The 27,741-nt window shown below is 35.1% G+C and overlaps 1 protein-coding gene across 7 annotated transcripts in view; it reads left to right on the top strand.

Annotated features, from left to right (window-relative positions):
* GRHL2 (grainyhead like transcription factor 2) overlaps positions 1-27,741 on the top strand; it is a 211,429-nt gene that overhangs the window by 138,637 nt on the left and 45,051 nt on the right. For 6 of the 7 annotated variants that reach the window (XM_074267876.1, XM_074267881.1, XM_074267889.1 and 3 more), the window contains exon 9: positions 19,387-19,545. The exons of the other annotated variant lie outside the window; for it this stretch is intronic. In XM_074267876.1, coding sequence (XP_074123977.1) covers positions 19,387-19,545 — 159 coding nt within the window. The remainder of the gene's footprint in view (positions 1-19,386; positions 19,546-27,741) is intronic. 7 annotated transcript variants of the gene reach the window in all.

Here is a 27,741-nt window from a genome sequence, read left to right as displayed (position 1 = left end):
ATATCAATAATAATAATAATCAATAATATATTCTGCCTCCGGAGGTTGGTGTGAAGCTTAAAAAGGATAATGTCTCTGGGATTTTTGTAAAAACTAAAACACTGTAAATTTAAATCAGTATCATAATTATCTTTGTGGCAGCATTTGAATTGCCTATGTGCAGTCACCGAGCCTCTTCCATACTATTAACTAATACTACTGCAATCTGTGCTCATATGAAATATGTATTCATATTTCTACACATCCATAAATATGTGGAGAGTTTCTTCTTGAAATTTTTGTCATTCCTAAAATGGAAAAGAAGGAAGAGAAAGTAAAAATTGATTTAAAAAATGTATAATAACTTTTTGTGGTTCACATTCATGCCTTAAGACTGAAATATATAAAGCGCTTAAAAGATTTGTTAGCACATTATTTGCTAGGTGCTTGTGTCGGCCCCTCCTGGCTGAAGACAAGTACTACATGAAAGTAAGTTTGTGTACCTGTGTGTGTGTGTATATATATATACACACACACACACACACACACACATACACACACACATACTGGGTGTCAAAAGTCTTAATGTAGTTTTAAGCTATTAAGCTTTAAACCCACAATGAAAGTTTTGGGACACCCGGTATGTTATGTTCAACTAGTCAGTGTTTATAAATTGCTACTGTGTGTTAGACCCTGGGGTTACTAGTTGAAACAATGAAGCCATCCTTATTTAAAATAAGCTTACATTGAGTCAAATAGATACACATATATTTGGATTCAGTCAGTAAAGAGCATTTCCTTTGTCCCTACTGGGTACAGAAGTCCCCTACAAAAGTTGTAACTCCCCTCGAGGAATTTTCAATACTCACATAATCATCTAGTATTGGGGAAATCTCTAGATGAATTATTAGAAGATGATGCCATTGGCTTGTTAATTGAGTAGTAGCTTATAAGTGATCAGCAGAAATGTGAAATTTCTGCTTCTTGAGAAATAAAAAAAAAAGGCTAAGCAAACATTTATTAAGTATTTACTATGTGCTAAGCACTAAGGATATCACTATGAACAAAGAGATAGTTTCTGCCTTCCCCAGAAATTACAATCTAATCAGAGAAGATAGCATACAAAAGGAAAGCGAAAAAGAGATTTGAAAGAAGGTGCCTGAGTTAGGGGCATGATATAATCCGATCCAAAATGCAACTGGTAGAAAATGAAGAGACAATCGACCTCAAAGTCCCCTTTAAATGGAGTCTTTAGAAGTTTGCTCAGTCCTCCCAATAAGAGGGGCAGGGTCATTGAGAGCACTAAGGAAGTGTAAATACCAAATGCAATCTCACAGAATGATGAGAGTTATGTATGGTAGAATCTAAGGAGTACAGCTGGTGGGAAGTGAATAAATGGCCTCATTATATATTTTGGGATGATATTATATATTTTATTTTATATTAGAGAAATAGGGAATGAGTTTCTTATGTGCCTTTACCTTTTAGTCTTCTCATTTCATCAACATGGCATTGCCATCCTAAAAAATGTACATACCTATAGTGCTAGCACTCAATATTGTTTATTGTTTAGCCATTTTTAGTCATGTCCAACTCTTTATGAGAGGTCTTCTTTGCGAAGATAGTGATTTCCCATTTCCTACTCTGCCTCATTTTACAGCTGAGGAAACTGACACTACTCCAGTCTAATATATTTATTAGAAAGCTAATAAGTTTGTAAGGCCAGATTTGAACTCAGATGTTCCTGACTCTATTTACTGAACCACCTAGATGCCTGCTAGTATTGTAGGTATATCTAATTAGACTTGGTTATTTTTATCAATTGGGGCAGATCACAAATCATCCATACCTTTTAATTCTGCTTTTAGTTCATATCCATGTGTTTCCACAAAAGAGTGTCTCCATAGAGTGTCTATCCAAAGCATTAGAGGTCTTTCTTTGCCTTTTTTTTAACTTGGTATTTTTTTAAATTAATTTTTATAATTATTACATTTTCTTTGACAGTACATATGCATAGGTAATTTTTTTTTTTTTTACAACATTATCTCTTGTACTCCCTTCTGTTCTGAAATTTTCCCCTCCTTCCTTCCATCCCCTCCCCTAGATGGCAGGCATTCCCATACATATTAAATATCTTATAGTATATCCTAGGTCTTTGCCTTTTTTTAATGTGTCATGGGTATCTGCATAGATTCAGACTGTTCTTCCACTGGATTTGTGACTGGTTCACTTCCTTATCTATTTGTATATGTCTTTGATGATATCTTTTACACTATTTCCCATGTGCAAATTATCACTTGCAGTGGCTTACAATCTATTTCCACCTTGTAGCTTTCTATCACCATCTGGGTCCTCTGCAACTGTGACTCTTTGGAGAGTATGATAATTCTTATTTAATAGTCATATAGCATCACTAAGAGAATATTGGTGCTAAGAAGATGTTGGGTTTTGTGTGTGTGTGTGTGTGTGTGTGTGTGTGTGTGTGTGTGTGTGTGTGTATGTGAGAGAGAGAGAAATAACAAAAAAATTCCCATTATTGAAAGTACTATCAATAGTTAGATAAATGCAATCTTACCCCAATCTTACTCATATCCTAAAAATTTATAAAAACTTCACAAGGCAATTTCACCAATGTATCCAATTTTTTCTAGTCCTTTTGTGTACCTCCTTTCCCTACCATCGCATGTTACTTAATTGAAACATCTAAAGGAAATAAGGGCTCACTAATAGCCTAAAGAAGTGTGTGTTCATCAGAGGAAAATATGCAAACTTTATTATTCTGTACAGATTAATTATTCTTACAAATCATAGGGCCATCAACAGCTGGGCACTTAAGTGAATTTTTGATAATAGTGATATTTCTCTGGTGTGTAATGATAATTTCACTTAAATATTTTTCTTTCTTTAGTGCAAGTCATTTTAGTCTTTTACTTATGCTAATTCATTTAAAATTTAGATGGTTTTACTACTTATCTGATGTTGGTAAGATTTTTAACCACCCTGGACTGGGGTCTCCTCAGCTATAAAATAAAGTGGTTGAACCAAGCAGTCTCTGAAATCCCCAACAACTCTAGGTCTATTTGTATCTCAATTTCTAATTCAAATTATCAAATATTGACTAAGCACTAACTATGTTTATTTTACTTCTACTTAATAAATATCTACTTAAGTTAGAACAGTTCTATGAAGTAAGAAATGGAATTGGAGTCAGCAGGTCTGGAATAAAGATTTGGCTATATAAATTAGTGTTGTGTGACTTTTGACATATCATTTTATCTCTTTCCCATCTTTAAAATAGAGATAATAATATATGATCTGCCTTACATGTTAGTTATAAGGAAAGTGGTTCCTAAATAAACCAATGCCTTATAAATATGAGCTATATTGTTCAGAATGTTATGCTTGAAGGCATTGAAAGGTTAAATACAAAATGGTTCTTTCCCTCATGGAGCTTATAGTATAGTAAGAAAATATGATACATATCTAGATATTACAAAGTTGACTGAATAAAGAGTTTTTACAAACAGAGCAATGTGTGATGTCCAAGGAAGGAAAAATATTTTCAGGTTGGATGAAGTGGGGTCATTAGGGAATTCTTCTGGGAGAGTGTTTGAGCCAAATATTGAAGAAAACTCAGAATTTCAGCTAGCAGATTTTGAAATAGGTTTCTGCTAAAGAATTTAGATTTAGAATCCATCTACAAGGAAGTGATAGCTGAAGTAATATCAATGGACAGAATTGCTAAGAGAGAGGAATGAGAGGGAACATAACCTTACTAGGGAAGAGGAAAAAGAAAAGAGAGGGAGAAGGTGAAGGGAAGAGTTAGTAGAATAGAAGAGTATTTCTGGAACCAAAGAAAGATCTAGTGTCAAGAGTGCTAAATGCTACAAAGAGAAGGAGCATGAACATTAAAAAACAGTCATTGTAGTAATTATTTTGGAGATCATTGGTGATCTTTGAGAAAGCAAATTCAGTACAATGGTTGGGTAAGCCAGAAATACAAAAGAGTTAGAAAAGTGAAAATTGAAGAAGTGATTTCTATGATAGAACAGAACTGCTTGTGAAGCCTGATTTGTTAATTGTTACTGATTTTACCTTCTTAAAATAGTGAGCTTATATAGATAAAATCTTCAAAAAAGTTTTAACAGTAAAAGGGAGAAAAGATGTAAGATAGTTATCAGGACTTTTAAAGGATTGATGAGACTTAAGTAGGTTGTAGGCACATGGAAAGAAACCATTGGGGGGGGGGGAAGTCACTGGATATGCATGAGGAAGAAGGGATTATTTGGAAGGTAAGGTCCTAAAAACGACAAGAAGGTTTGAGATTAAAGATATGGGCAGAGGGTTTAGTTTAAGTGAATACTGTGGGATGAGTCATATAATAATGACAAGAAAGAAAGAGGATAGAAAAGATGATGTTAAAAAAGTATTAGTAAATGGCTTTTTTTTTAAATAGTTTTTTTTTTTTATTTACCAGATATATGCATGGGTAAAAGTATTAGTAAATGGAAGAGGGATTGTGAAAGGAGTTCATTCACAGTGGGTGGTCTCAGCGAGAAACTGAGATACATTCTAATAAATATGGAGGTAAATTGTTGGTAATATTTGGAGGAAAAGAAGATAAGAAGGAAGAAGAAAAATTTTGGAAAAATTTTGCCATATGAAATAAAGAGCTGAAAAATATAGAGAAAGAGTATTGTTAGACAACAAAGAACATCCTACTCAGTGAAAGTGCTGTAATGGAGAGAAAGTAGTTAGAAATCGTGACTTTTTCTATCACCACTTAGAAGAGACCTGGAGCAGAAGCAAAAATATTAGATGATGGGGATTACCTAATATTGAATATTCCCCATTCAGAAATAGTAGCTTGGAGCAGTAAATGATTTTAGCTCCTGAGACATTAAAGTGACATAACTATGGATTGATTCAATGTTGCATGTGAAGTTAAGGAAAGCCAAAATAGGGGATACAGATTGGCAGAATATAGATGGGTCAAATGAAATGAAGGTCACAATCATATGTTTGGGAGAGGTGAAAGATTAGGATGCAATGGGAAGAGAATGTAATTTCCAAAATTTGGGGTTTAATGGTGACATGATTCTAATAGATGGTGAATCATAAGATGTAACTATTTTGGTGCTTGACTGAAATTGGATGGAGAAAAAGTCTATAAGAGGCAACAAAACATTTTACAGATGGGCATACTAAGATTCAATGACTTGTGAAAATCCAGATAGCTATTCAGGGCTTGATCCCAACTATTCAATGCTTTTGTCCATTTTTGTTTTAATTTAATTGCAAAACAGTTATCCATATGTTGGAAAATTATAGGCATCAAAGTATTATTGTGCATTCTCTTAATTCATTTGTCATATTCTTAAAAATAAAAAGATTTTTTGGGGGAAGTTTATTTTTGGTTTAGACTGAGTTCATTACTACAGGAAACTTATAAATGGAGGATTTCTCTCTACCTGTGAAAACAATTGTTGCAAAATTTAGTTTTGAAGACATACATACAATGAAAGATAAAATGTCTTGTTCAATCTCATATATATCAAAAATTGGTCTTGAACCAAGACTTTTGACCCTGAGTTTAGCTCTCTCGTCATTATACTATCCTGTCTTTCAAACACATATATGATTTACTAAATTCTTCAGATTTTGAAACTTTCATTCAAATAATGCCTTAAAACATTTATTTCATTTTTGTAAACAGATGGGATCATAGATTTAGAACTCAAAGGAGATGTAAAAGGCAATTTTCATAGGAAAAGAGTTTTGGAAACATCTATATCTGTGCTTATAGAAACAATGTTTCTAGCTGGAGAAATCTTCAACAATATTAAAAATAAATTGTATATTTGCCTCAATTGACACCTCTCTATGAATGTCACCTACAAGGCAGGGAGATACTGGTGATACTATAGGAAAATAATGAATAGTGGATTTGAATTGATCCTACAAATGTGATTTAAAAACTCTTAGGTGACAGACTCATATTTCATTTTTTACACACTCATAACATTGACTTTCAAAGAGAGCTCAATAGATATAGGGAGCCCCAGATTGAAATTGTTGGAGTAGGGCTGTTGAGCGCATGTGGATTTAGGCAGTCATGCCCTCTGACTTCAATTGACTTGAAGAGCTTTTTTTGGAGGGAGAGGAAGGCAATTGGGGTTAAGTGACTGGCCCATCATCACACAGCTAGTGAATGTTAAGTGTATGAGTTCAAATTTGAATTCAGGTCCTCCTGACTTCAGGGGTGGTGCTCTGTAAACTTGATGCTCTTTAAAAAACAAACAAACAAAAAAAACTATAAGACTTGCTTAGATACATTTCTTTTTTTCCCTTTTTAAGTACTATTTAATTTTTTTCCAATTTCATGTAAAGACAATTTTTAACATCCTAAATACATTTTCAAAAGAAATTTGTTTTCTCATTTGACAGCTGCATAGGGAGTGAAGGATTCAGCTAGGGTTGTGAGATGTAGCAGAATCTTTTTAAATCAGTTTTCTAAATCCTGGTTTTATTTAGTATCCTTACCTGTCTCCCCATCCCCCATCTTCTGGCTTCAGTTAACGTTTAACCATTTGGTTGTAGGTTTGGCTCACCAAGATTCTGATACCATCAAGGACTAATATCACACTGTGCTGGAAGGTCAGGCAGGCAAGTCAGCAAGGAGAACCAGCGCCAGGAGTGCCATTAATTATCCAGCTGCATCATTTAACTTTTGCCACTCCACCCCTTCCCATACAATCTTGGAGAGACTAAGCTCAGATTCACTCTTGTTTACTCTATATGAAATGTGAGTGCTATAATCAATTTAGTATTTACTGAGGACCCTCACTTTTCCTTCAATCTGTCCAATAGCATCCTTTGTTCTACCCCAAAAGTCTCAGGGTAGATTCCCAAATGCTTTTGGTTTGACCTTTAAAGTCCATCTCCTAGCTTGACTGATTTTTATAGTGCCTTTAAGGCTGTGTTTCCTCTCATGGTATATTTTCAGTAAGTATGCTTTTCAGTGACTCTCTCAGAAAAGGAGTCTTAGTAAATATTTATGATCAATTGCCCTGTGTCCTGCAGGTTAAACTTTGAGGTGAGGAGTCCACAATTAACTTCCTTCTCTGTGTATCAGAATGGATGCCTAATTTGATATATGGATAAATCAGGGAGCCAATTGTGAATTCTAATGGTTTAGGAAATATCCACTAGAACTCTACCAGGCCCTGTAGAGTGAGGCTGAAATCAGCAAGTGGAAAAAACCTAAGCCTATACGTCTGACTGCCTATAATCCAGCTGCCACCAGTAAGCAAAATTCTTTATCAAAATATAGTTCACATCTATATAGGGCTACACAGTTATAAATCACCATGCAATTTGATCCTCACTAACTAGAAGACTGTGTGAATGTTGTTAGACTTTGTGAGATAGGAAGTACTAATATTCATAAAACCATAGAATCAGAGTTGGAAATATCCTAGGAGTTCTTAAAAGCACAGAAGGATCTCAGAAAACTCTTGGCTCAAACTCTGCATTTCAGAAAAAACTGAGACTTAGAATAATTAAGTAGGAGACCCAGGATTTAAACCTTAGCCTTTTGATACCAGATTCCTTTGATTCTGATGAATCCCACCCCTACTTTGAGCTTGTATCCTCTCAAACATTGTTTTTTGATGAGTTTCAGTGGGCCTTCTGGTAATGCCTTTTTTTTTTTTTTTTTTTTTTTTTTTTTTTTTTTTTTTTTTTTTTGCTTCTGCCTTGCTTACTTAGATCATAAGAACTTATGCATATTATCACTTCTTCTTGAAGTGATTGATTCAACACTTGTTCATTCATTTATTCAAGAAATATCTACATTTTCTCTTCTTTTTGCAAAACATTATGCCAAGAGATTTAAAGGTACAAAGATGCTATCTCATAGACAAAGGAATTTTGAGTTGAAGTAATTTTTCTCAAGGTCATAGAGTTACTATTTGAAGCTGCATCTTCATGTAAAGTCCTTTTTCCCCCTGCTTTGCTATAATTCTTGATTTATGAAATCCACAGCCAACTCCCCCCTTCCCATTAATATAGTTTATCAGAGCTGACTGTTATAAGTGCTGTTTGTCCTCCTACCATCCATAGTACTAAATGGTACTGAAATTTTTAGTGGTCTTAATTTTCTTAGGACTAATGTAATTTATATTGAGACTTATTCCTCTTGGCCTATGCTAATTTGCTTAGCTTAATTTGTTGCTAGTCTGCACTTCTACGTAAATTTTATTTTAGGTACAAATCAGTTCATCCCTTGGGAGGGTGAAACAATTGATAGAACAGCATATCAACAGACCAACAGTGATGAGTGAAGGATTTCAGCAACGCTTTAATTGCAAACAACTCAGATGAGCCAACTCTCATTTAACCCTGTTAGAATGGCTTATGAGGTAACAGTCAGCATCTGCCTTCTTTCATCAATGAGAAAATGGAAAACTAAGATTCTAAGTTACTCAGGCCTCTGCTATTTTAGCAGCAATCACAAAACACATGTGATTGACTGGCAAAACTGAGATTTCAAGTGAATATGTAGAGATGTACAAAGTGCTAGGCCTTTGCTGTAGTCATCAAGTTATTTTTTTTACTTCTGTCCGACTTTCCATGATCCCATTTGGCGTTTTCTTGAGAGTGCTAATGGAATTTCTTTATCCTTCTCATTTTTTATAGATGAGGAATTAAAGCAAACAAGATGAAGTGACTTGCCCAGGATGACAAGGCTAGAAAAAGTCTAAGGGCAAATTTGAATTCATGAAGATGAGTTCTAAACTAAGTGTTCTATCCACTGGGCCACCTTGCTGCCCCAGGGCCTCTCTGGTAGATACTTAATAAATCAATGTATTTGGTGATTGCCCCATAATTGAGGAGAGGTAACAAAGGAATATCTAATCAGTTTGGGTTCCTCCTCAATTGACATGACAAGATTTCTGTGCATTAAGTTTCCTGCTTACTCTGACATTGCTGGAGTATTGCTAATTATGAGCTTTTAATTTTAATAATAGTAAAACACTAATTTTGAAGATTAATAAAAGTTTCAGTGAGACTAACAGATTTTTTAAATATTTTCTTTTTAGTAAATTTAATTACATACATTTTAACATTTTATTAAAATTTTAATTATTTATTTTTCAATTAATAATTTATTTTCTACCCTTTCCCATTGAATACACAAAAAGAAAAAAATTCACAAATATGCATAATCAAATAAACCTATATTGTTCACGTCTGGAAATATATATTTCATTATACATTTTAATTCACTACTGTCCCCTCAGTATTTAGGAGAAAACAAGTATCATTAGACTAACCCACCTAATTTTCTGAGGAGCAGTCATCTGTAGTCCTCTGGAATCACAGCTTGTCGTTGCATTGAGCAGAGTCTTTCCAGTAGTTGTTTTTTCATATTGTTATTGTGATTGTTCTTCTGGCTCTACTTTACTCTGCATCATTCACGCAAGTTTTCTCAGAAACTATCCATTCCACCATTTCTTGTTTGTGATGATGTTTCTTTTCTGGCTTCCTCACCCCAGCCCAGTCTCACCAACAATAAGCAAAAGATGACATCAAATCTGAAACTCACATTCCAAATCCTGTACCACAATTTCTCGTATTATCGGTATAAATAGTGCTCTAGAAAGATGGATGGATGGAATCAAATGTGACATAAGTTCACAAATATTGTATGGTTGGAAAAGAGCTGGGAAATACTGTAGGATTCTTCATTAAAGTTTTATCTGTGATTACACTGACAGAGGAAACTTCCAGTGAGGTAATTTCTGCCAATGCAAAAATTATTCGTTTTGCAACTTGTCATACAGAGTTGCTAGGACTATTGATCCCCCGACTTTTAAAAGATGTGCATCCTATCAGTAAAACATGATGATCCTGCATTTCTAGTATGTGCCCATTTGCTAATTTATGAGAATGCCTTACTGTGAAAATAATTCTGTTATATAACTTACACACAAAAAAGAATTTTCAAAAGGTTAAGCAAAAGGTGAAATAATAATTGATTCTAGAGGTAATAGGGGGCCACTGGAATTTATTAAGAAAGGCTATAATGTGCTCAGGCCTGTACTTAGGAAAACTGCGTTGGCAGCTATATAGAGAATTAATTGGAGTGGGAGACTTGAGAGACAAGGAAGCTAGTTAGGAGCCTGTTATGGTCCAGTTTTGAAAACTGGGTTATGGGGGTATGAGTGGAGAAAAGGGACAGATGTAAAAGATGTAAAGCAGAAACAAGATTTGGCAATAAGCAATCAATCAATAAACATTTTTAAGCCTGGCCTACTACATTCAAACACTGCACTAAGCCCTGGGTAATAGATGAGATATATGAGGGAAACAAGAATGAGAAGAGACTAATACCAAGATTTTGAGCTTAGATACTGTATGTTTCATATAGAAATAGGGAAGTTAAGAAGATGGATGTATTTGGGAAAGACAGTGTGATGAGATCTTGTAATGAAGATTGGTACCTATCTGTGCATACTTATCCAGTATGACTTACTCTTTCCCATAGAAAAGAAAAGACAGTGAAGGTTAGAAGATGGGGAAGTGGGGAGCATGGTTCTTGCTAAGTATTACCCTGAAACACAAACCCTTCCTCTGAGGGGTTGCCAGGCTACAACCATTAAATGACTTGAGACAGAGTATGGCTTCTTGTAACCAAGAGACTTTGTCCCATACAGCTGCTGGTGTAGGTGCCTTGGTTGTGTTTAGGTTATAATTGACTCTGAAGAGTTGGGAACTGGTGGAGAAGGAGAGAGTGTGAGAACTGGAACAGCTACTGAGAAGGGACAGAATGAGGGAGTTTGGTGTGCTAATAGGCAAAGAGGTTGTTGCTTGTGTTGGAAGTGACTCTTGATTACACACTCCTGTTGATCATGATATGGCAGGTAGATAGGCAACAAGCATGTATTAAGTGTTTATTACATGTCAAGCACTAGACTAAGTCCTGGCTATACAAATAAAGGCAAAAAGAAAGTTTGTCAAGAAGTTTACATCCTAATGCAGAAAGATAACAAAAAAGAGGGAGATGAAAAGATGGGTTGGGAGAAGGTATCTATGAGAAGATTTGGTGGTGAAGTCTAGTGAATTGGAGCACACATGGAGGGAAGTAAAGCAAGTCTGGTCTGGTTGTGTCTCCAAAATGAAGACTTCTAGAAGGAACTCATCAAGAGTAAAGGGGCACTGATATGGTAGTTAGGTGTTCAAGGATCAGAGAGCTCATACAATTCTTATGGTCTTGAAATGGCCCCTTGGGGTCACTGACCCAAGATACTGAGAAAAGAAAATACCTTTCTTTGTATCCTCAGGTCTTGGTACAATACCTGGCACATAATAAGCACTTAGGCAATGCTTGTTGACTTCTTTCTTTTTTTGTATTTATTCATTTAATATTTTCTCCCAATTACATTCAAAATAATTTTTTTAAACATTTATTTTTTGAATTTTTGAGCTCTAGGTTCTCTTTTCTGTCCACACCCACAATTAAGAAACCATATGTGAAGTTATGCAAAACATTACCATAAAAGTCAAGTTGTGAAAAAGAATATAAATCTCCCACCCTAAAAACCTTCAAGAAAAATTAAGTTAAAAGAAGAGATAGAAAAAAACGAATGCTTCAATCTATATTCAGACAGTTCCTTCTCTGGAATAGGATTTTTCATCATAAAGTCCTTCAGTTTGGATGCTTGTACTACTGAGAATAGCAAAGTCATTTATAAGTGATTATCCCAGAACATTGCTATTACTTTGTATAGAGTACATTTCCCTTTGCTTGAAGTTGTAGAGGATTTTCTAGGTTTTTTTTTTCTCACAACATCCTGCTCATCATTTCCCATGGAACAATAATATTCCATCATAAACACATGGACTCGACTTCTTAACATGGCCAGTCTATGTCATAGCCAAAACTTAAACCCAGGTATTCTTGCTGAGGCCAGCTCTGTATTAATTAAATCATATTTGTGACACTTAGGATTCTAACTAACTAGAAACTGGAAGATGAATAGATGTCTATCAATTGGAGAATGGTTGGGTAAATTATGGTATATGACTATTATTGCTCTGTAAGAAATGACCAACAGGATGAATTCAGAAAGGCCTGGAGAGACTTGCAAGAACTGATGCTGAGTGAAATGAGCAGAACCAGAAGATCACTATACACTTCAACAACAATACTGTATGAAGATGTATTCTTATGGAAGTGGATATCTTCAACATAAAGAAGATCCAACTCACTTCCAGCTGATCAATGATGGACAGAAACAACTACACCCAGAGAAGGAACACTGGGAATTGAATTTAAAATATTAGCACTACTGTCTATCTACCCAGGTTACTTATACCTTCGGAATCCAATACTTAATGTGCAACAAGAAAATTGAATTTACACACATATATTATATCTAAGTTATACTGTAACACTTGTAAAATGTATGAGATTGCCTGTCATCTAGGGGAGAGAGTAGAGGGAGGGAGGGGAAAATCTGGAAAAATGAATACAAGGGATAATGTTATAAAAAATTACTCATGCATATATACTGTCAAAAATGTATAATTATAAAATTAATTTTAAAAAAAGATTCTAACTAACTAACTTTTGCCTTTGAAACCTTCTGAAGTACTTTTGGGCATTATAAACGCAATTAGAGAAACTCTGCATTATGTTATTTACTATAAGATAGATATTGTCCTAACTTGGTTAGCCTGATGCTCCATTCACCATATATTTTGCCTTTTCCCCAATAAGCCATTGGGTTTAGTGTTGAGGCAACCAATTGGTTTTCTCTGAAAACAAAATGAAAAGACAGGTGGACTCTATTTCATGAACATATCCTCTGCATCTGAGCTTTTGAACATCTGACCTTAGTTATCTTTTTAAAATAGTTTTTATTTACCAGATATATGCATGGGTAATTTTACAGCATTGACAATTGCCAAACCTTTTGTTCCAATTTTCCCCCTCCTTTGTCCCCTCCACCCCAGATGGAAGGTTGACCAATACATGTTAAATATGTTAAAGTATAAATGTATACATGTCCAAACAGTTGTTTTGCTGCACAAAAAGAATCAGACTTTGGAATAGTGTACAATTAGCCTTTGAAGGAAATCAGAAATGCAGATGGACTTAAATAAAGGGATTGGGAATTCTATGTAGTGGTTCATAGTCATCTCCCAGAGTTCTTTCTCTGGGTATAGCTGGTTCAGTTCATTACTGCTCTATTGGAATTGATTTGGTTCATCTCATTGTTGAAGCGGGCCAAGTCCATCAGAATTGATCATCATATAGTATTGTTGTTGAAATATATAATGATCTCCTGGTCCTGCTTATTTCACTCAGCATCAGTTCATTTAAGTCTCTCCAGGCCTTTCTGAAATCATCCTGTTGACATCTGACTTTAGTTAGAAAATAGATGTAGATACTCAATTTGTTGATTGAAAGGATTTATTGATTTATGAAAAATCAAAGCCTTGGTAGAAAAGATCAAGTACATTGTGCTTCTGATGTTTTTCTGTTAATCATGAACAAAGGTTTTCTCCAGAGACATGCTCTGGGATTCCAGCTAGGAGTTCAAATGGGCACACCTCATACCTGATAACTTTGCAAATGAATTTTCTTCACCACTTAGTTCCTATTATTTTTAACATTTAAATTTACTTATTTATAATATAATTAAAAATTATTTCTCCCCTAAATATTCCCATTTTGTTAGGACTATATTGCATTTATGTTGTGAGTATGAGTATAGTTCATTTTTTAATAATTATAGTATACAAATCTCTAGAATCTAAACTCTACCAATCTGTTGAATTTCTCTATTATTGTTGAGGCCACTGAAGTTCTTAACCATCCTTGCATCAACTCAAGTGTATAACCTCAGTGATACCCCCATCTCCTTATTCTTATTTATTTCACAGATCTAATAGACTGCCAACTCTTGTCATTTCTATCTTTACAATGTCTCTCTTATATGTCCCCTTCTCTCAGCTCACAAAACCATCACCCTAAATTATGCACTCATCATCTCTTGCCTGGATGATTACAATAGTCATCCTCCTTCTAATCCTCAAACTATATTCAGGTTTATTGAAGATTCTTTTCCTAAACAATTACAATAACTCATGCAGGACATAGGCTATTATTAGCAACAGTATACAATGACTTTTAAACTCCTCTCCTCCATGGACTACCCAACATATAAAGTGATTATAAAACATAATGAAGAAGTTTCATTTTATAAGTTAAGCAGAGAAGAGAAAGGAAGGGGAGGGGAGGGGAAAAGAGAAGGGAATAAACATTATTATAGAGCCTACTATGTGCCAGGCATTCCATTAACTGCTTTGCACATATTATCTGATTTGATTTAATTTGGAGTAAAGGTGGACATTTTTACATTTAGCACATATTGTTTAATAATTTTTCATAAGCCTATTTTAACTTTGAAGAAATTCTTGTTCAGAATCCCCCAAATCAGAGAAAGGAACTGTCACTTTTTTGCGTGAGGTCATCTCAACTCTGTTATTTAACTCCAGATTGCCTAAAAAACTGTAGTATCCCACAGAATTAATTGAGGGTAGGAGACCCATGGTGATGATACAGTATATGGAAAAAGAAAGGAAATGAAGGTAGGTCCTGAGAAGTTTTAAGAAGTAAATTTATGATGATATTAGAGAAGTAGGTAATTTTAGCTAGAAGTAGGTAATTTTTATCCCCACCTGCCAGCCACCTGGGGACTTTAGTAGTCAAAGGAGTACATCTGATTATGCATATGTGTAGGAGGATCAGGGAATCTTTTCCTGGTGTCCAGAAGAAATCTTCTCAAGAACTAGAAGGGAAGAAATTACTGTCCATTTCAATAAAAAAATTGATAATAGGATGCTTCTGAGGCATCCTATTAGTGACACATATTCTTTGCTTTCAAAGTAAGTGTTTTGTCTGCTAACAGTATAACTTAGACAAAAAGAGAAGCAAAATTCTGCATTTTGACAAGACTTGATAAAAATAACATTTCAAATTCTATCATCACTAGAAGTACAACAAAAATTAATACAATTCAGTTGGCCACTCCCACTTTTTTTTTTGCCCATACCTTTTTGGGTTTGTGTTCTGGCTACAGATTGTGTTAATTTCCTTAATATTTGTTTTACTGTTCTTTAGCATCCTTTACTTTTCTATTGAGCAATATGGTAATAATAGAGAAAGTGAACTGAGGTAGCAGCAGAACTTGGACTCTGGATACAACAGTGACTGATATGGGTATCATTCCCCATTTTTTATTTATAACAGTATTTCTCTAAAAGTCTTCTAATCTGTCTTTTTGCTTCAAGTTTCTCTCTACTCCAATATATCTTCTATACTGCTGCTAAAATAGGGCAGTTAGGTGATACAACAGATAGAGAAGCAAACCTGGAGTAGAAAAGACCTGAGTTCAAATGTAATCTTTGATATTTACTAGGTCTATGAACTCTGGGCAAGTTTTTTTTTTTTTTTTTTTAACCCTGCTGGACTCAGTTTTCTCATATGTAAAATGAAGAGGAAAAATAAATAGCAAACCCCTTTAGTATCTTTGCCAAGAAAACCACCTGGAGTCACAAAAAGTTGAATATAACTGAAACAAATTTATAAGGGCTATTGCCAAAAAATGATGTACCTCAAGTTTGTCTCCTACTCAAGGAACTCCAGTGATTCCCCTTTTATCTCAAGGATCAAATATAGAGTCCTTTGTATGATATTTTAAAGCTCTTTACAATCTGTTTTCTTTCAATCATAGATTGTTTTTGTTTGTTCTAAAACTACTCTTCTCCATATTCTATATGAATTTGCCACACTAGCTTTTATTCTGTTGCTTGCACACAGAGGTTCATCTCTATACTCTATGTATGTTTCCCTGCCTGAAACATATTCATAAAGCTATGGAATCACAGATTAGTGAAATAAAAGGGGCCTTAAAATCATCAAGTCCAACTTTTCTATTTTATAGTTGAGGAAAACTGAAAAAAAAATGAGATTTTAAATGACTTGTCCAGAATCACAAAATCATAACCATCTGAGACAAAATCCAAACTCATCTTCCTGACTCAAAATTCAATTCTCTATTCATTACAACAACTTCTCTTTACCTCTACTTTTGGAATCTTGACTTTCTTTTTTTCTTTTTAAATTTAATTATGGTTTTTATTTACCAGATATATGCATGAGTAATTTTATAGCATTGAAAATTGCCAAACCTTTTGTTCCGATTCCCCCCACCCCCACCCCAGATGGCAGGTTGACCAATACATGTTAAATATGTTAAAGTATAAATTAAGTACAATAAATGTATACTTGTCCAAACAGATGTTTTGCTAGACAAAAAGAATAGGACTTTGAGATAGTGTACAATTAGCCTGTGAAGGAAATAAAAAAGCAGATGGACAAAAATAGAGTGATTGGGAATTCTATCTAGTGGTTCATAGTCAACTCCCAGAGCTGGGTGTATGTAGCTGGTTCAGTTCATTACTGCTCTATTGGAGCTGATTTGGTTCATCTCATTGTTGAAGATGGCCATGTCTTTCAGAATTGATCTTCATATAGTATTGTTGTTGAAGTATATAATGATCTCTTCGTCCTGGTCATTTCACTCAGCATCAGTTCATGTTAGTCTCTCCAGGCCTTTCTGAAATCATCCTGTTGGTCATTTCTTATAGAACAGTAATATTCCATAACATTCATATACCACAATTTATTCAGCCATTCTCCAATTGATGGGCATCCACATAGTTTCCAGTTTCTGGCCACTACAAAGAGGGCTGCCACAAACATGGAATCTCGACTTTCTTTAAGAATCATCCCAAGTAGGGGCAGCTAGATGGTGCAGTGGATAGAGCACCAGCCTTGAATTCAGGAGGACTGGAGTTCAAATCTGATCTCAGACTCTTAACACTTCCTAGCTGTGTGACCCTGGGCAAGTCACTTAACCCCAGCCTCCAAAAAAAAAAAAAAAAAAAAAAAAAGAATCATCTCAAGTATACTCTTTTTCCTAGTTCTCACTCAGCAATTAAAGCTCTCCTTGCTCTGGTTCATTTCTGTCTCCTATGCATGTGTCTTGTATATTTTGTATGTATCTATTTAATTGCATGTTGTTTCCCCCATTAGAATATATGCCTTTTGAAGATAGAGACTTCCCCACCTTCTTCTTTCTGACTATTTCTGTTTCTCTGTCTCTTTTTTCTTCTCTCACTCTCTCTCTGTTTCTGTCTCTGTCTCTGTCTCTTTCTCTTGTCTCCTTTCTCCCTGAGACACTAAGTAATTTGATATAGATGATACTTGCCCATCATGCAACACATATTAACAGAATATGTTTCTTTATTTTAAAGTTATAAACCAAAATAATAACAGTAGCTTACTATTATGAAATAAAAACATGACTTATTATTATTATTAATTATGACAATACATATAGTGCCTTTACATTTGTCTTTTCTCCATGATTATTTATAACCAAAAAAATAAGAAATAGGATCCTATTAAATAAAGCTGTTATTAAGTTAAAGGTTTATTTATAGAATCAATATATGGAAAAGATCTTAAAAATCCATATCACCAATATCCACATTTTCCAGATCTTAGTATTAGAGCCAGAAGTGACATCTTGTCATTGTATATCCTCATATTACAAGTGCTAAAACTGACGAGGCTTAGAGAAGCAAAATAATTTAGCCACAATGGCTAGTCATTAGATGGCAGAGATGAGATTTGAACCCAAGTTCTTTGATTCCAAATCCAGTATTTTTTGCCTTTTCACTAAGAATTGTTAATGGGAGTTGTTGTTGCTGATGGTGTTGTATGCTTTAATATTTTGATAACTGATTTTCAATAGAAGTGATTTTTTTTTCGTAAACATGGGTATTTTTATGCATTTAAAATTTTTATTCTGAAAAGAAGTCCATAGTCTTCCTTAGGGACAGCTACATGGTGAAGTAGATAGAGCATTGGGCTTGGAATCAGGAAGACTCTTCATGAGTTCAAATCTGACCTCAGATACTTATTATCTGTGTGATTCTAGGCAAGTCACTTAACCTTGTTTACGTCAGTTTCCTCATCTACAAAATGAACTGGAGAAGGAAATGACAAACCACTCTAGAATCTTTGCCACAAAAACCCCAAACAGGCTCACAGTCAGACACAACTGAACAACAAAAGTTACCATTGCTGGATTGTCAGAGATCCATGACAGAAAAAGAGGTTAAAAACCCTTGTTTATACCATAATAATATTCTGAGAATAGAATTGTTTTACTTAAGATCACATAACTCATTGCTCAAGGTCACAAAGCAGGGACTGGAATCCATTTATGGAAGAAAATATAATTTGTGGTGCTTTTTAAGAAAACAAATAACTTCTTTCTTGTTTTTCTCCTTTCTTCCCCTCAAAACTCCATAAGTATGAACTTGCTGATATAATATAAAAGAGGATCTTAGATTGAATTTTTAAAATATTGTTGCCAGCTTAAAGACTCAAGATGGGAGTAGAGGAACCTTTGCAAATTTATTATTTTCAGAATATTAACTTTTTAAAAATATAAGTCATCTTGTCTTATTAAGAGAGATAGCATTCTGGAAATAAAAGTGATTTTGGAGTCTCAAGAGACTTGGGTTCTAATCATACCTCTCAGTTTATGGCCATGGACAAGTCACAGTATTTCTCTTCTCTTAAGTCATTACCTCATGTATCAAATGGATAAAATAATAATTGTAGTATCTAGTTTTTACCTATATTGTGTGTCTGACACATAATAGATACTTAATAAATATCAATAAATAAGCTATGTAAATGTCAGACTTTTTTTGATCAGGTTAAATAAGTTAAGATACAGTATATTCATAGAATAATAGATTCAGAGTAAGAATTCTTAATCTTTTTATTTGCCTTGGACCCCTTTGGAAGTCTGGTGAAGCTCATGTACCCTTTCTCAAAATAGTGTTTTTAAATAATTGAAGGAAATACAAAATGTCAGTTAGAGGTTAATGAGAGTAAAGATATAAGGGTTTTTTTTCCTTCAAGTTCAGAGATCTCCTAATATCTTTTTCTAAACCTCTTGTGGGGAGGAAACAGAAGGGATCTTAGATACTGAATCTAACCCACTCATTTTACAGATGAAGAAACTGAGGCAAAGGAAGGTTAAGTGACTTGCCCAGATGACACAACTATTAGTTCTGAGGTGGGGTTTTGAACTCAGATCTTATTTTGACATACTGCCTTTCATAGGTTTGTCTGGCATTTTGAGTTTAGGCTAGATATGTATCTATTTTTGTGGTAACTTGTGCTCTCTCATTATGCATTCTTTTTCTCTCTTTCTCCCTTTCTTTCTTTTTCTCTTTCTCCCTCAGATTTTCATCACTGTGAATTGCCTAAGTACAGACTTCTCCTCCCAAAAAGGGGTGAAAGGGCTTCCTTTGATGATTCAGATCGACACGTACAGTTACAACAATCGAAGCAATAAACCCATTCACAGAGCTTACTGCCAGATCAAGGTCTTCTGTGACAAGGTGAGTGGAGATAACAATCTGACAGGAGAAATCTTTGCATGTAAATATTACTCATGATGGAATTTCCGCTCCCTTCCTGTTACCCCTGAGAGGTTGGTGTCAAAGCAATCTCCCAGACAGTCCTCCTGTGACAATGGCCTTTGCTGTTGCTTACTACTTTACAAAATGTCAGGATGTGGTAATAAAGACAGACCCTCACCAACTGATTTTTTGGTCAGTCACAATTGTAGCTCCTTTAATGACTGGCTTCTATTCAACCACAGACTCACCCAGTATAGGAGTTGAGAGGTTCATCAAAGGCCACTTAAGCTAACTTGTCTGTGCTTGAACAAGAATCCTTCCTGTCTCCTATCTTATGATTGGTTATCCAGCCTGTGCATAACAGCCTCTAGATTAAAAGAGCAGAGGCCCTCCTTAGGAAGCTCATACCACTAACAAGTAGCTCTAATTGTTTACACATTTTCTTCTTATGCAAAATCTAAATTTGCTTTTTTGAAAATTCTGCCTCTTTTCTACTAGTCTTCTTACCCTTTGGCACAAAGCAGGACAAGTCTATTCCCTTTCTCACATGAGATTTGTAATGTTATCCTGCCCCTCTAATTTTTTTTTTCAAATGATAAAATGTTCACAATTGCATTGACTGACTCTAATGCAGCATGAACCCATGGTCCTTAACTATTCTAATTGTCTTGCGGAAGTTTTCTGACTAATCTTCCTAAATGTGCTTCCTAAATGTGACACCAAGGACTAAACACACTACTCCAGATGTGGTCTGATCAGAGTAGATTTCAGAAATGCTATCATTGTCCTAGATAATTAGTGTTGGAATTAAGAAGACCAGAGTTCAAATCCAGTCTCAGAAATTACCTTTGTGACCTTGGGAAATGTCACTTTTGGCCTCAGTTTACTCATCTTTAAAATGAAAATCATAATACCATCTACCTCCCAGATTGTTGTGAAGGTCAGATGAGATGCTGTATAAAATAATTTGCAAAATTCAAAGCACTGTACACATATTAGTTATTATTATTATTCCATTAGCTTCCTTGGCTGTCATATCATACTGTTGCTTTAAATTGACCTGGCAGTCCACTTAAAAGCCCAGATTTTTTTTCATTTGAATTGATATCTAACCTCCCCAGTGATATACTTGTGAGCTTAAGTATGTATAGAACTGGGTCAAGAGTGAAAGCATGAGATGATAAATACTGACTCTCTCTACACATCTATGCTTATGAAGCTACTTATGTGAACCTGTGTCAACTTTAAATTTACTCATATTCAATTCATCTTATTCAATTAGATCCAAGTTCTTTGTGTTCTGATATCATTTTGGAATCTTAATTCCAATCAAACTTTTAGTTTTGTGTCCTCTGCAAGTCCAATGTGCTTCAGTCACTTAAATATCCCAAACACTAGTTTGTGGTTTTTGAGTAAATGAGTCTTTTCTAATGGAATCCCATGATCACACAAAGAAGAGTAAGTCTTTTTCCTCTTCCACTTAACAACCTTTTAAATAGTTGAAAAAGTATCATGCCTCCTTAGTTTTTTTTTTTTTTCTTTAAATGATAAAATGTCCAAATTCAGGGGATTGGAGAGGAATTACTAGCTGGGACCAGGGAATGCTCAAGTGGGATAGTAACTCTAAATATTCTAATGTGTTCATGGTCCTCAGGGAGTATTGTTCTTTAGTCAGGAAGACAAATTTGAATCCTTCTTCAAACACTAATTAATTTAATCCTGGTCAAGTTTCTTAAGCCTTCAAAATTTTCATTTTCTTAAGTGCTGTGGCTGTTCAGTTCTTTCAGTCTTGTCTGACTCTCTGTGATCCTATTTGGGGTTTTCCTGGCAAAAATATTGGAGGTTTGCCATTTCCTTTTTCAACTCATTTTCTAGATGAGAAAACTGAGGTAAATAGTATTAAGTAATTTGCCCAGGATCTCACAGTTGGTAAGTGTGTGAGGATGGTTTTGAACTCATGAAAATGAATCTTCCTGACTCCAGGTTTGACATTCTGCCCACTGTACCTTCTCATCTGCACAGTGAGAATAATAATATTTCTAATATTGACCTAATAAAATTGCTATGAGGGTCAAATGAGATAATATAAGAAATACCATGAAGATGGAAAAGTTACCTTATAAATCTTATAACTTGGTAGATTCCAGTTATTGTCACTATTCTATAGATACTATTTTATAATTATTGCTATTATTTATAGACAGTGTATTGTACTCTGGCAATGTCTTCGGTTTGGGTATTAAACTCCTTAAAAAAGGATTGAATGTCTTCATTTCTTCTACTAATGAGTACTTTGTTGTACCATTAGTAATATTTCTTAAGAAGATATCAGTTCCCTTGATAAGGTTAACTCCTTGATGAAGTGGATGTCCTTTCCTAAATGTGGGCAACTCAATTTGAAACTGGATTGAGAATATTTGCTTGATTCATGACTCGTTTATAAACCTAGGCTGCAATTTTGGACTCAGTATTTAAAACTCAAAGACAGAAAATGGGAACTGAGAGGAAAAAGGATATCCACACAGTGACAGGTGGGAGGTAGAAGATAGGAGGTGAGGATCAAAGTTGTTAAACAGGCAGTGACTAAATTTCCTGGATGGAAGCTCTATGCTGGAGGGAGCCAGGTAGTAAAATGTTGTAGAAAGGACCTGCTAAAGGTAGTCTAGAATAGTGGGAAGTACCTAAAGGGCTCAACATGGAGCTACAGGAACTCAAAAATAACAGCTATGAAAGGGACAGAGGAATGAAGAGAGTTCCTAACCCAATCATTCTAGACCCCAAACAGATAGCACCTAAAAACATTTATTAGACATAAAAATAATGATAGCTAACAGGTATATGTTGCATACTACATGTCAGACACTGTGCCAAGCATGGTACAATTATCTCATTTGATCTTCACAAGAACTCTGGGAAATGCTATATATTATCCCCATTTTACAGATGAGGAAATTGAGGCAAAGAGAAATTAAGTGACTCTGCCCAGAGTCACACAGCTAATAAGTGTCTAAGGCTGTGTTTGTACTCAAATCTTCCTGACCTCAGGCACAGTGCTCTATTCATTGTGTCAACAAGTGGCCCCTCAATAATTAGCCATGATAAGATCCTAGATTCATTTTATCTTGTCTAAATTTCTCAAAGTCTGGGCTTGAAAGGGTTGATCTGATTTGAGATAATTTTGATTATAAATTAACCTCATTGAATTTGGTATGGGTAATTCAGCAGTTTTTAAATGTCTATTTCCAACTGTGCAGAAGGAATTTCATTAATTGTATAACACTTTTATTTGGTCATTAAGGTGATAAAAAACATTGCTTTAAGGACTTTAAATTATGGTTTGACTAGTTAGTCTGGTTCTCAAAATCACTTAGAAATGATCAGAAATGTGTAGGAAGGCAAATAGCACCCACATGGACATTTGAGATTGTCCCCTAATAAAAAAACCTCATTTTGAGAAAGGATTTATTTTTAGGCATTTGAGAATGAGAAGTGAGTGTAATTTAAAGGGGAAAAAAATAGGCTGAAACAGATTCCATTTAGAATTCTAAAGCTATGACAATGCTTCACTTACCTGATGCTCAGAGGTTCAGAACTTTAAACGTCAGGAGTACTTGTGAATCTTGTACATAGGGACTGTACTTGCACATAGCACTGACCATGGAAAAAGGTTGACTTTTCTACCTCTAATAGCAGCCAATTTAGCTTTTAAATTGTTTTCAATGTTAGGATGCATTATCAAATTACTGGGTAAGTAAATATAGCTAAACTAGAGTGCCTTTATCTTTGGGTATCCAACATGGCCTGGGACTACTTTAGGGTATGTCTCCTACTTGGAGACCTAGAGGAATTTAAAATGTTTTCTGGTCATAGAGAAAGGGGTGAATTTGGTATTCATAGCCAGCTAAATGAAATGAATGAAAATGTAGGAGGGGGAGCAGAAGGTAATGATGGCATGCCTGCATCCCTATGCTACAGGACTTTCCATTATGCACAGTGTGTGTGTGTGTGTAAGCTACCAGGGCTTCTAAGTTACCAAGAACCAAGCAATCTCTGGCCCAGTTCCCTACCTACTTCCTACAATTTGTCAACAGGATTTCCCTATTATTATCTCAAACTTACCTCTCAGTAGCCTCTTTCTTCTTGGTCTCAGACTACCATGTTAAAATAAATTAACCAACATTCCTTAACATATCCCCTCCTTGTTAACCTATGTAATTATGTGTAATGCCTCCCATATTGATGGATTTATGTTTCAAGGTCATGACCACCCTATGTTCTAAATCAAAAGAAAGGGGGAGATGTTAGGTTCTTACTAAGTGCTAATGAGATAATGAGATATTAGGTTCTTACTAAGTGCTAAGTCGGTACTTGACAATTTTCTAGTTCCGGCCTTTACTGGGGAGGAGCTTGCATGCTTAGGAGGAGCAAGTTCATTGGTTGAAGTAATTTTTCCCAGAAGCCCTTGCATTATCCCATGCCCATTCTCTGGAAGGATAAAATAGGGCAGCTCTGGAGGAAGAGTCAGTCTCTGCTCTAGACCAGACTTGAGGCAGCTCTCTGCAGGAAGAGAAGTCACTACTCTGGACGAGAATTAATGGCAACTTTCTGGAGACAACGGTTCTCTACAGGAAGAAGAATCTATCCGAGAGATTTGAGTTGACACAGCAGATCTCCCAGAGAGTGATCGGCAGCTTCTGGAGACAACAGCACATTACATATTATCACTTTTGGTAAGCAGAACTGGCACTGCAAAAGTGAACCCTGAAAAGGTATGATTAGAGGTCTTGGGGCCGAAACGATCTCAACCTATTCTCAAACTTTCAATGGATAAGAAGCCCGTCTCGCTGGCTTGGAGGCGGGCGTGGAATGCGAGTGCCTAGTGGGCCACTTTTGGTAAGCAGAACTTCATTAGCACTTAGTAAGAACCTAACAATTCAGCACCAAGACAACAATGAAATAGTCCTGGCTTTAGGGAATTTACATTTAATGAAAAGCAACCATATGTGTGTGTATGTGTATGTATGTATATATACACACATATACAAGCACAAAATATAATGTCATTGATGGTGAGTGGCTGCTAAAAGTATCAGAATAGTCCTTAGCAGAGGGAAACTCTCTGTCTGAGCTTTGAAGGAAAATATTCTAAGAGATAGAAGTAAAAATAGGGATGGGAAGCAGTGTTGGATGGATGAGGAACACCAAGAAAGTCAATTTAGCCGGACCATAGAGTTCAGGAAAGGGAGAATTTTATAAAAAGACTGGAAGGTAATTTGGAGTCAGTATGGAAAGGACCTTAAATGCCTATAGATGAATTTATATGACCCTAGAAATAATAGGCAGCATCAGAATTTAAGGTTAGATTTTTACTTAATTATCCTTCAAGATATGATATCCTTTAAGATCTTAATAAAAGATTTTGTGATTAGAAAATACAATTACAGCTCACTCAAAGACATCCTTTGCTTATCAGTTCTTTATAGAATACCAAATGTTTACTGGATAGACAGATAAATTATTTTCATCTGGGTTCTATCATATTGTGCACTTATAGTAGAAGAATATTTTATATCCCCAGTCTTAACAAAGCATAACAAAATTCTCCTATCATTAATCTATTATCAACCTCATTCTTGAAGGAGCAAAATTTGTGTCTAGTCTCATTTTCACCAGGTTCCTGACAGTCAGTGTTGCTTCATTGATTTAGGCTATTTAGTAATCTAAATCAACTATTATTATAGCCAATAGGAGAACTTCTATAGAAAGGAGAAAATTCATCTCTCAGATATCCATTACATGATCATTTAAATTTATTTTTCACATTAAAGATGCATGTAGACTCAAATACAGTTTGTGCATAGAATTCTGTTACAAATCAAATAGTAAAGGTAACTCATAGAAAATCAAAGCTAGTCTTTTGCAAAGAATACTTCAGACAACCACAATGAAAAATTCATTTGTACAAAGAAGGGCATACTCAAAATAGTTCATGCCTGTTTTTCAAAATGGTGAAGGATTCTTCCACACCTCATGAACACATTATATAAATGAGATGTTAGTGCTGTTTGAGGCTGATAGAGAGGTTGTTATAGCATCAGTGACCCAGAAGTTGTGGCTCAGACCTTGAGACACATATAATAAAGAAGACTTTGTTGAGGGAAGGAAAGCCTCTCGCCTAATAGCTTCTAGAGCATTCAGTTCCATAGTTAAATGTGCAGAATGAGGCCTGTGTTCCATTTCCTACATGCATACCCTTTATTCACTTGAATGAGAAAGAAAAGGATAAAAAATTATGCTATCAGGAATTTTTTTTCCTTTTTTGTAAAACATACATTTTAAATTGTATTTTTATTCTTAATGTAATGAGCGTGCAAAATTATGCCAAATCAAGCAGAAAAGGAGGATCAAGAGGATTATATTTGAACATGCAAATCTTCTATGTACAGTATGCTTTATATAAAATGCAATAAATTTAGTGCTACTTTCAAAGCTGTCTTGTTTATCTGGGTTTCTTCTGAACTTCATTTCACTTCTGTGCATGCTCTTTTATTCATTCATTCATTTATTTGTTGTTTATTTTTTACAGTCAGGAGAGGGGGGACAACTCTATCAGAAAGAAAATTCTGGTTTATATCTGATCCCACTTTAACATTGTTTGAAGCTATAACTATGGGCAGTAAATCATTGACACTTATAATGATGCCTTAAGGTACAAGTAACGGTTAAATTGTTAAGGGAAGGACCTGCTTTTAAAAGATATATTTTAGATGGATTTCCACAAATGGCTAAAATTAAGTGGATTTTTATTTACTATTGCCTCTTGCATCATAAATATTCAGGTATGTGTATGTTTGTGTGTGTGTGTGTGTGTGTGTGTGTGTGTGTGTGTGTACACAACTATACTCTGAAATAAGCAGCAAAGTCACTTCTATAAGTGCCCTGTGACTAAACCAGATGTGAAATGTAAAAGCTAGATCAGGATTGCTTCTGGATTATTTGTTTTTCCTGCTGTTTTAGACTGGAAAAGATTACATGTCCTAGAGAAGTTCAGAGTTTATGTTACCTTTCTCTGTTATCCCATTGCAGAGCATAATACCTTGAACATAGTGTCTGTTGATTGATAAATTAGGATGATGAACTAGGTCCCATTCAGAGTACTTCAATAATAGTGGAATCCCATACCCATATTGTCCTTTTTTTCTACAAACCTGTATAGACATATATTATTACTTTACTTATTAATAAATTAATCAGGAATGGGCAGTAGTATAACATTTTGCCAGAAGGTGGCACTACACTGAAATTGCTTAACACAGTTCATCCTATCATCAGTCACTCAGTCGAAAGAATCTTTATGTGTTTAGTGTTATCAGTGTATATATTGTGATCGAGGCTACAAGAGGATGGGGTGGAAAGGGTGGGGGTAGGGAAGAAGGATGAGGAAAAGCCCAGGATGACCCCCTAGGTTTTTAAACCTAGGTGAATTGGAGAATAGTAGTACCTTCAATAGTAATACGAAAGCTAGGAAGAGAGGAGAATTGGGGTTTCTGCAAATATCAGGGAAGTGAAAGAATCACTGGAAGGTTGGAATTTGTTTTTTGATCTCATTTTATCAGCTTCTGCAGTCGTCCACTCTGTCCCACTTTGTCTTTGTCTATACTTGCTGCTCTGTCTTGTCGCCAGCCTTGGTCTCAACTGCATTTCAGGTTTTCCATCTCAGTCACCACAGCTTTCCAGGATCTGCCCCATCTTGTGCAACAGTGTCTCAGTGACATTGGTGACACTGGCAGTAGCAACAAGCAGGCAGCTTTGGTCATTATTCTTTCTTCATTTTTCCTTCTGCCCAATGGAAGCAAATAATTGAATAAAAATCTCTCACAAGGTCATATGAGTGGGAAGCAAAGAAACTTATTTTTGTACAGCTCCCTCTACTCATTGATATATAAAAGTAATTGATTTTCTCTCTCATGAGTAACATCCCTGACTGGGATAAATAATCATTATAGAACCAGAATTATACATTCTTGCCTCAGATAAATATTTTTTAATATTTTATTTTCCCTCAATTTCATGTAGAAATGATTTTTACCATTCATGTTTTTTAAAGTTTTGATTTCTAAATTCTGTCACTTCATCCCTTCTCCCCTTTGTGAGATGATAAGCAATCTGAAAGAG

Source organism: Sminthopsis crassicaudata, chromosome 1, assembly GCF_048593235.1.
Source record: "Sminthopsis crassicaudata isolate SCR6 chromosome 1, ASM4859323v1, whole genome shotgun sequence".
NCBI classification, from domain to species: Eukaryota; Metazoa; Chordata; class Mammalia; order Dasyuromorphia; family Dasyuridae; genus Sminthopsis; species Sminthopsis crassicaudata.
This window is presented reverse-complemented; position numbering and strand designations above follow the sequence as displayed.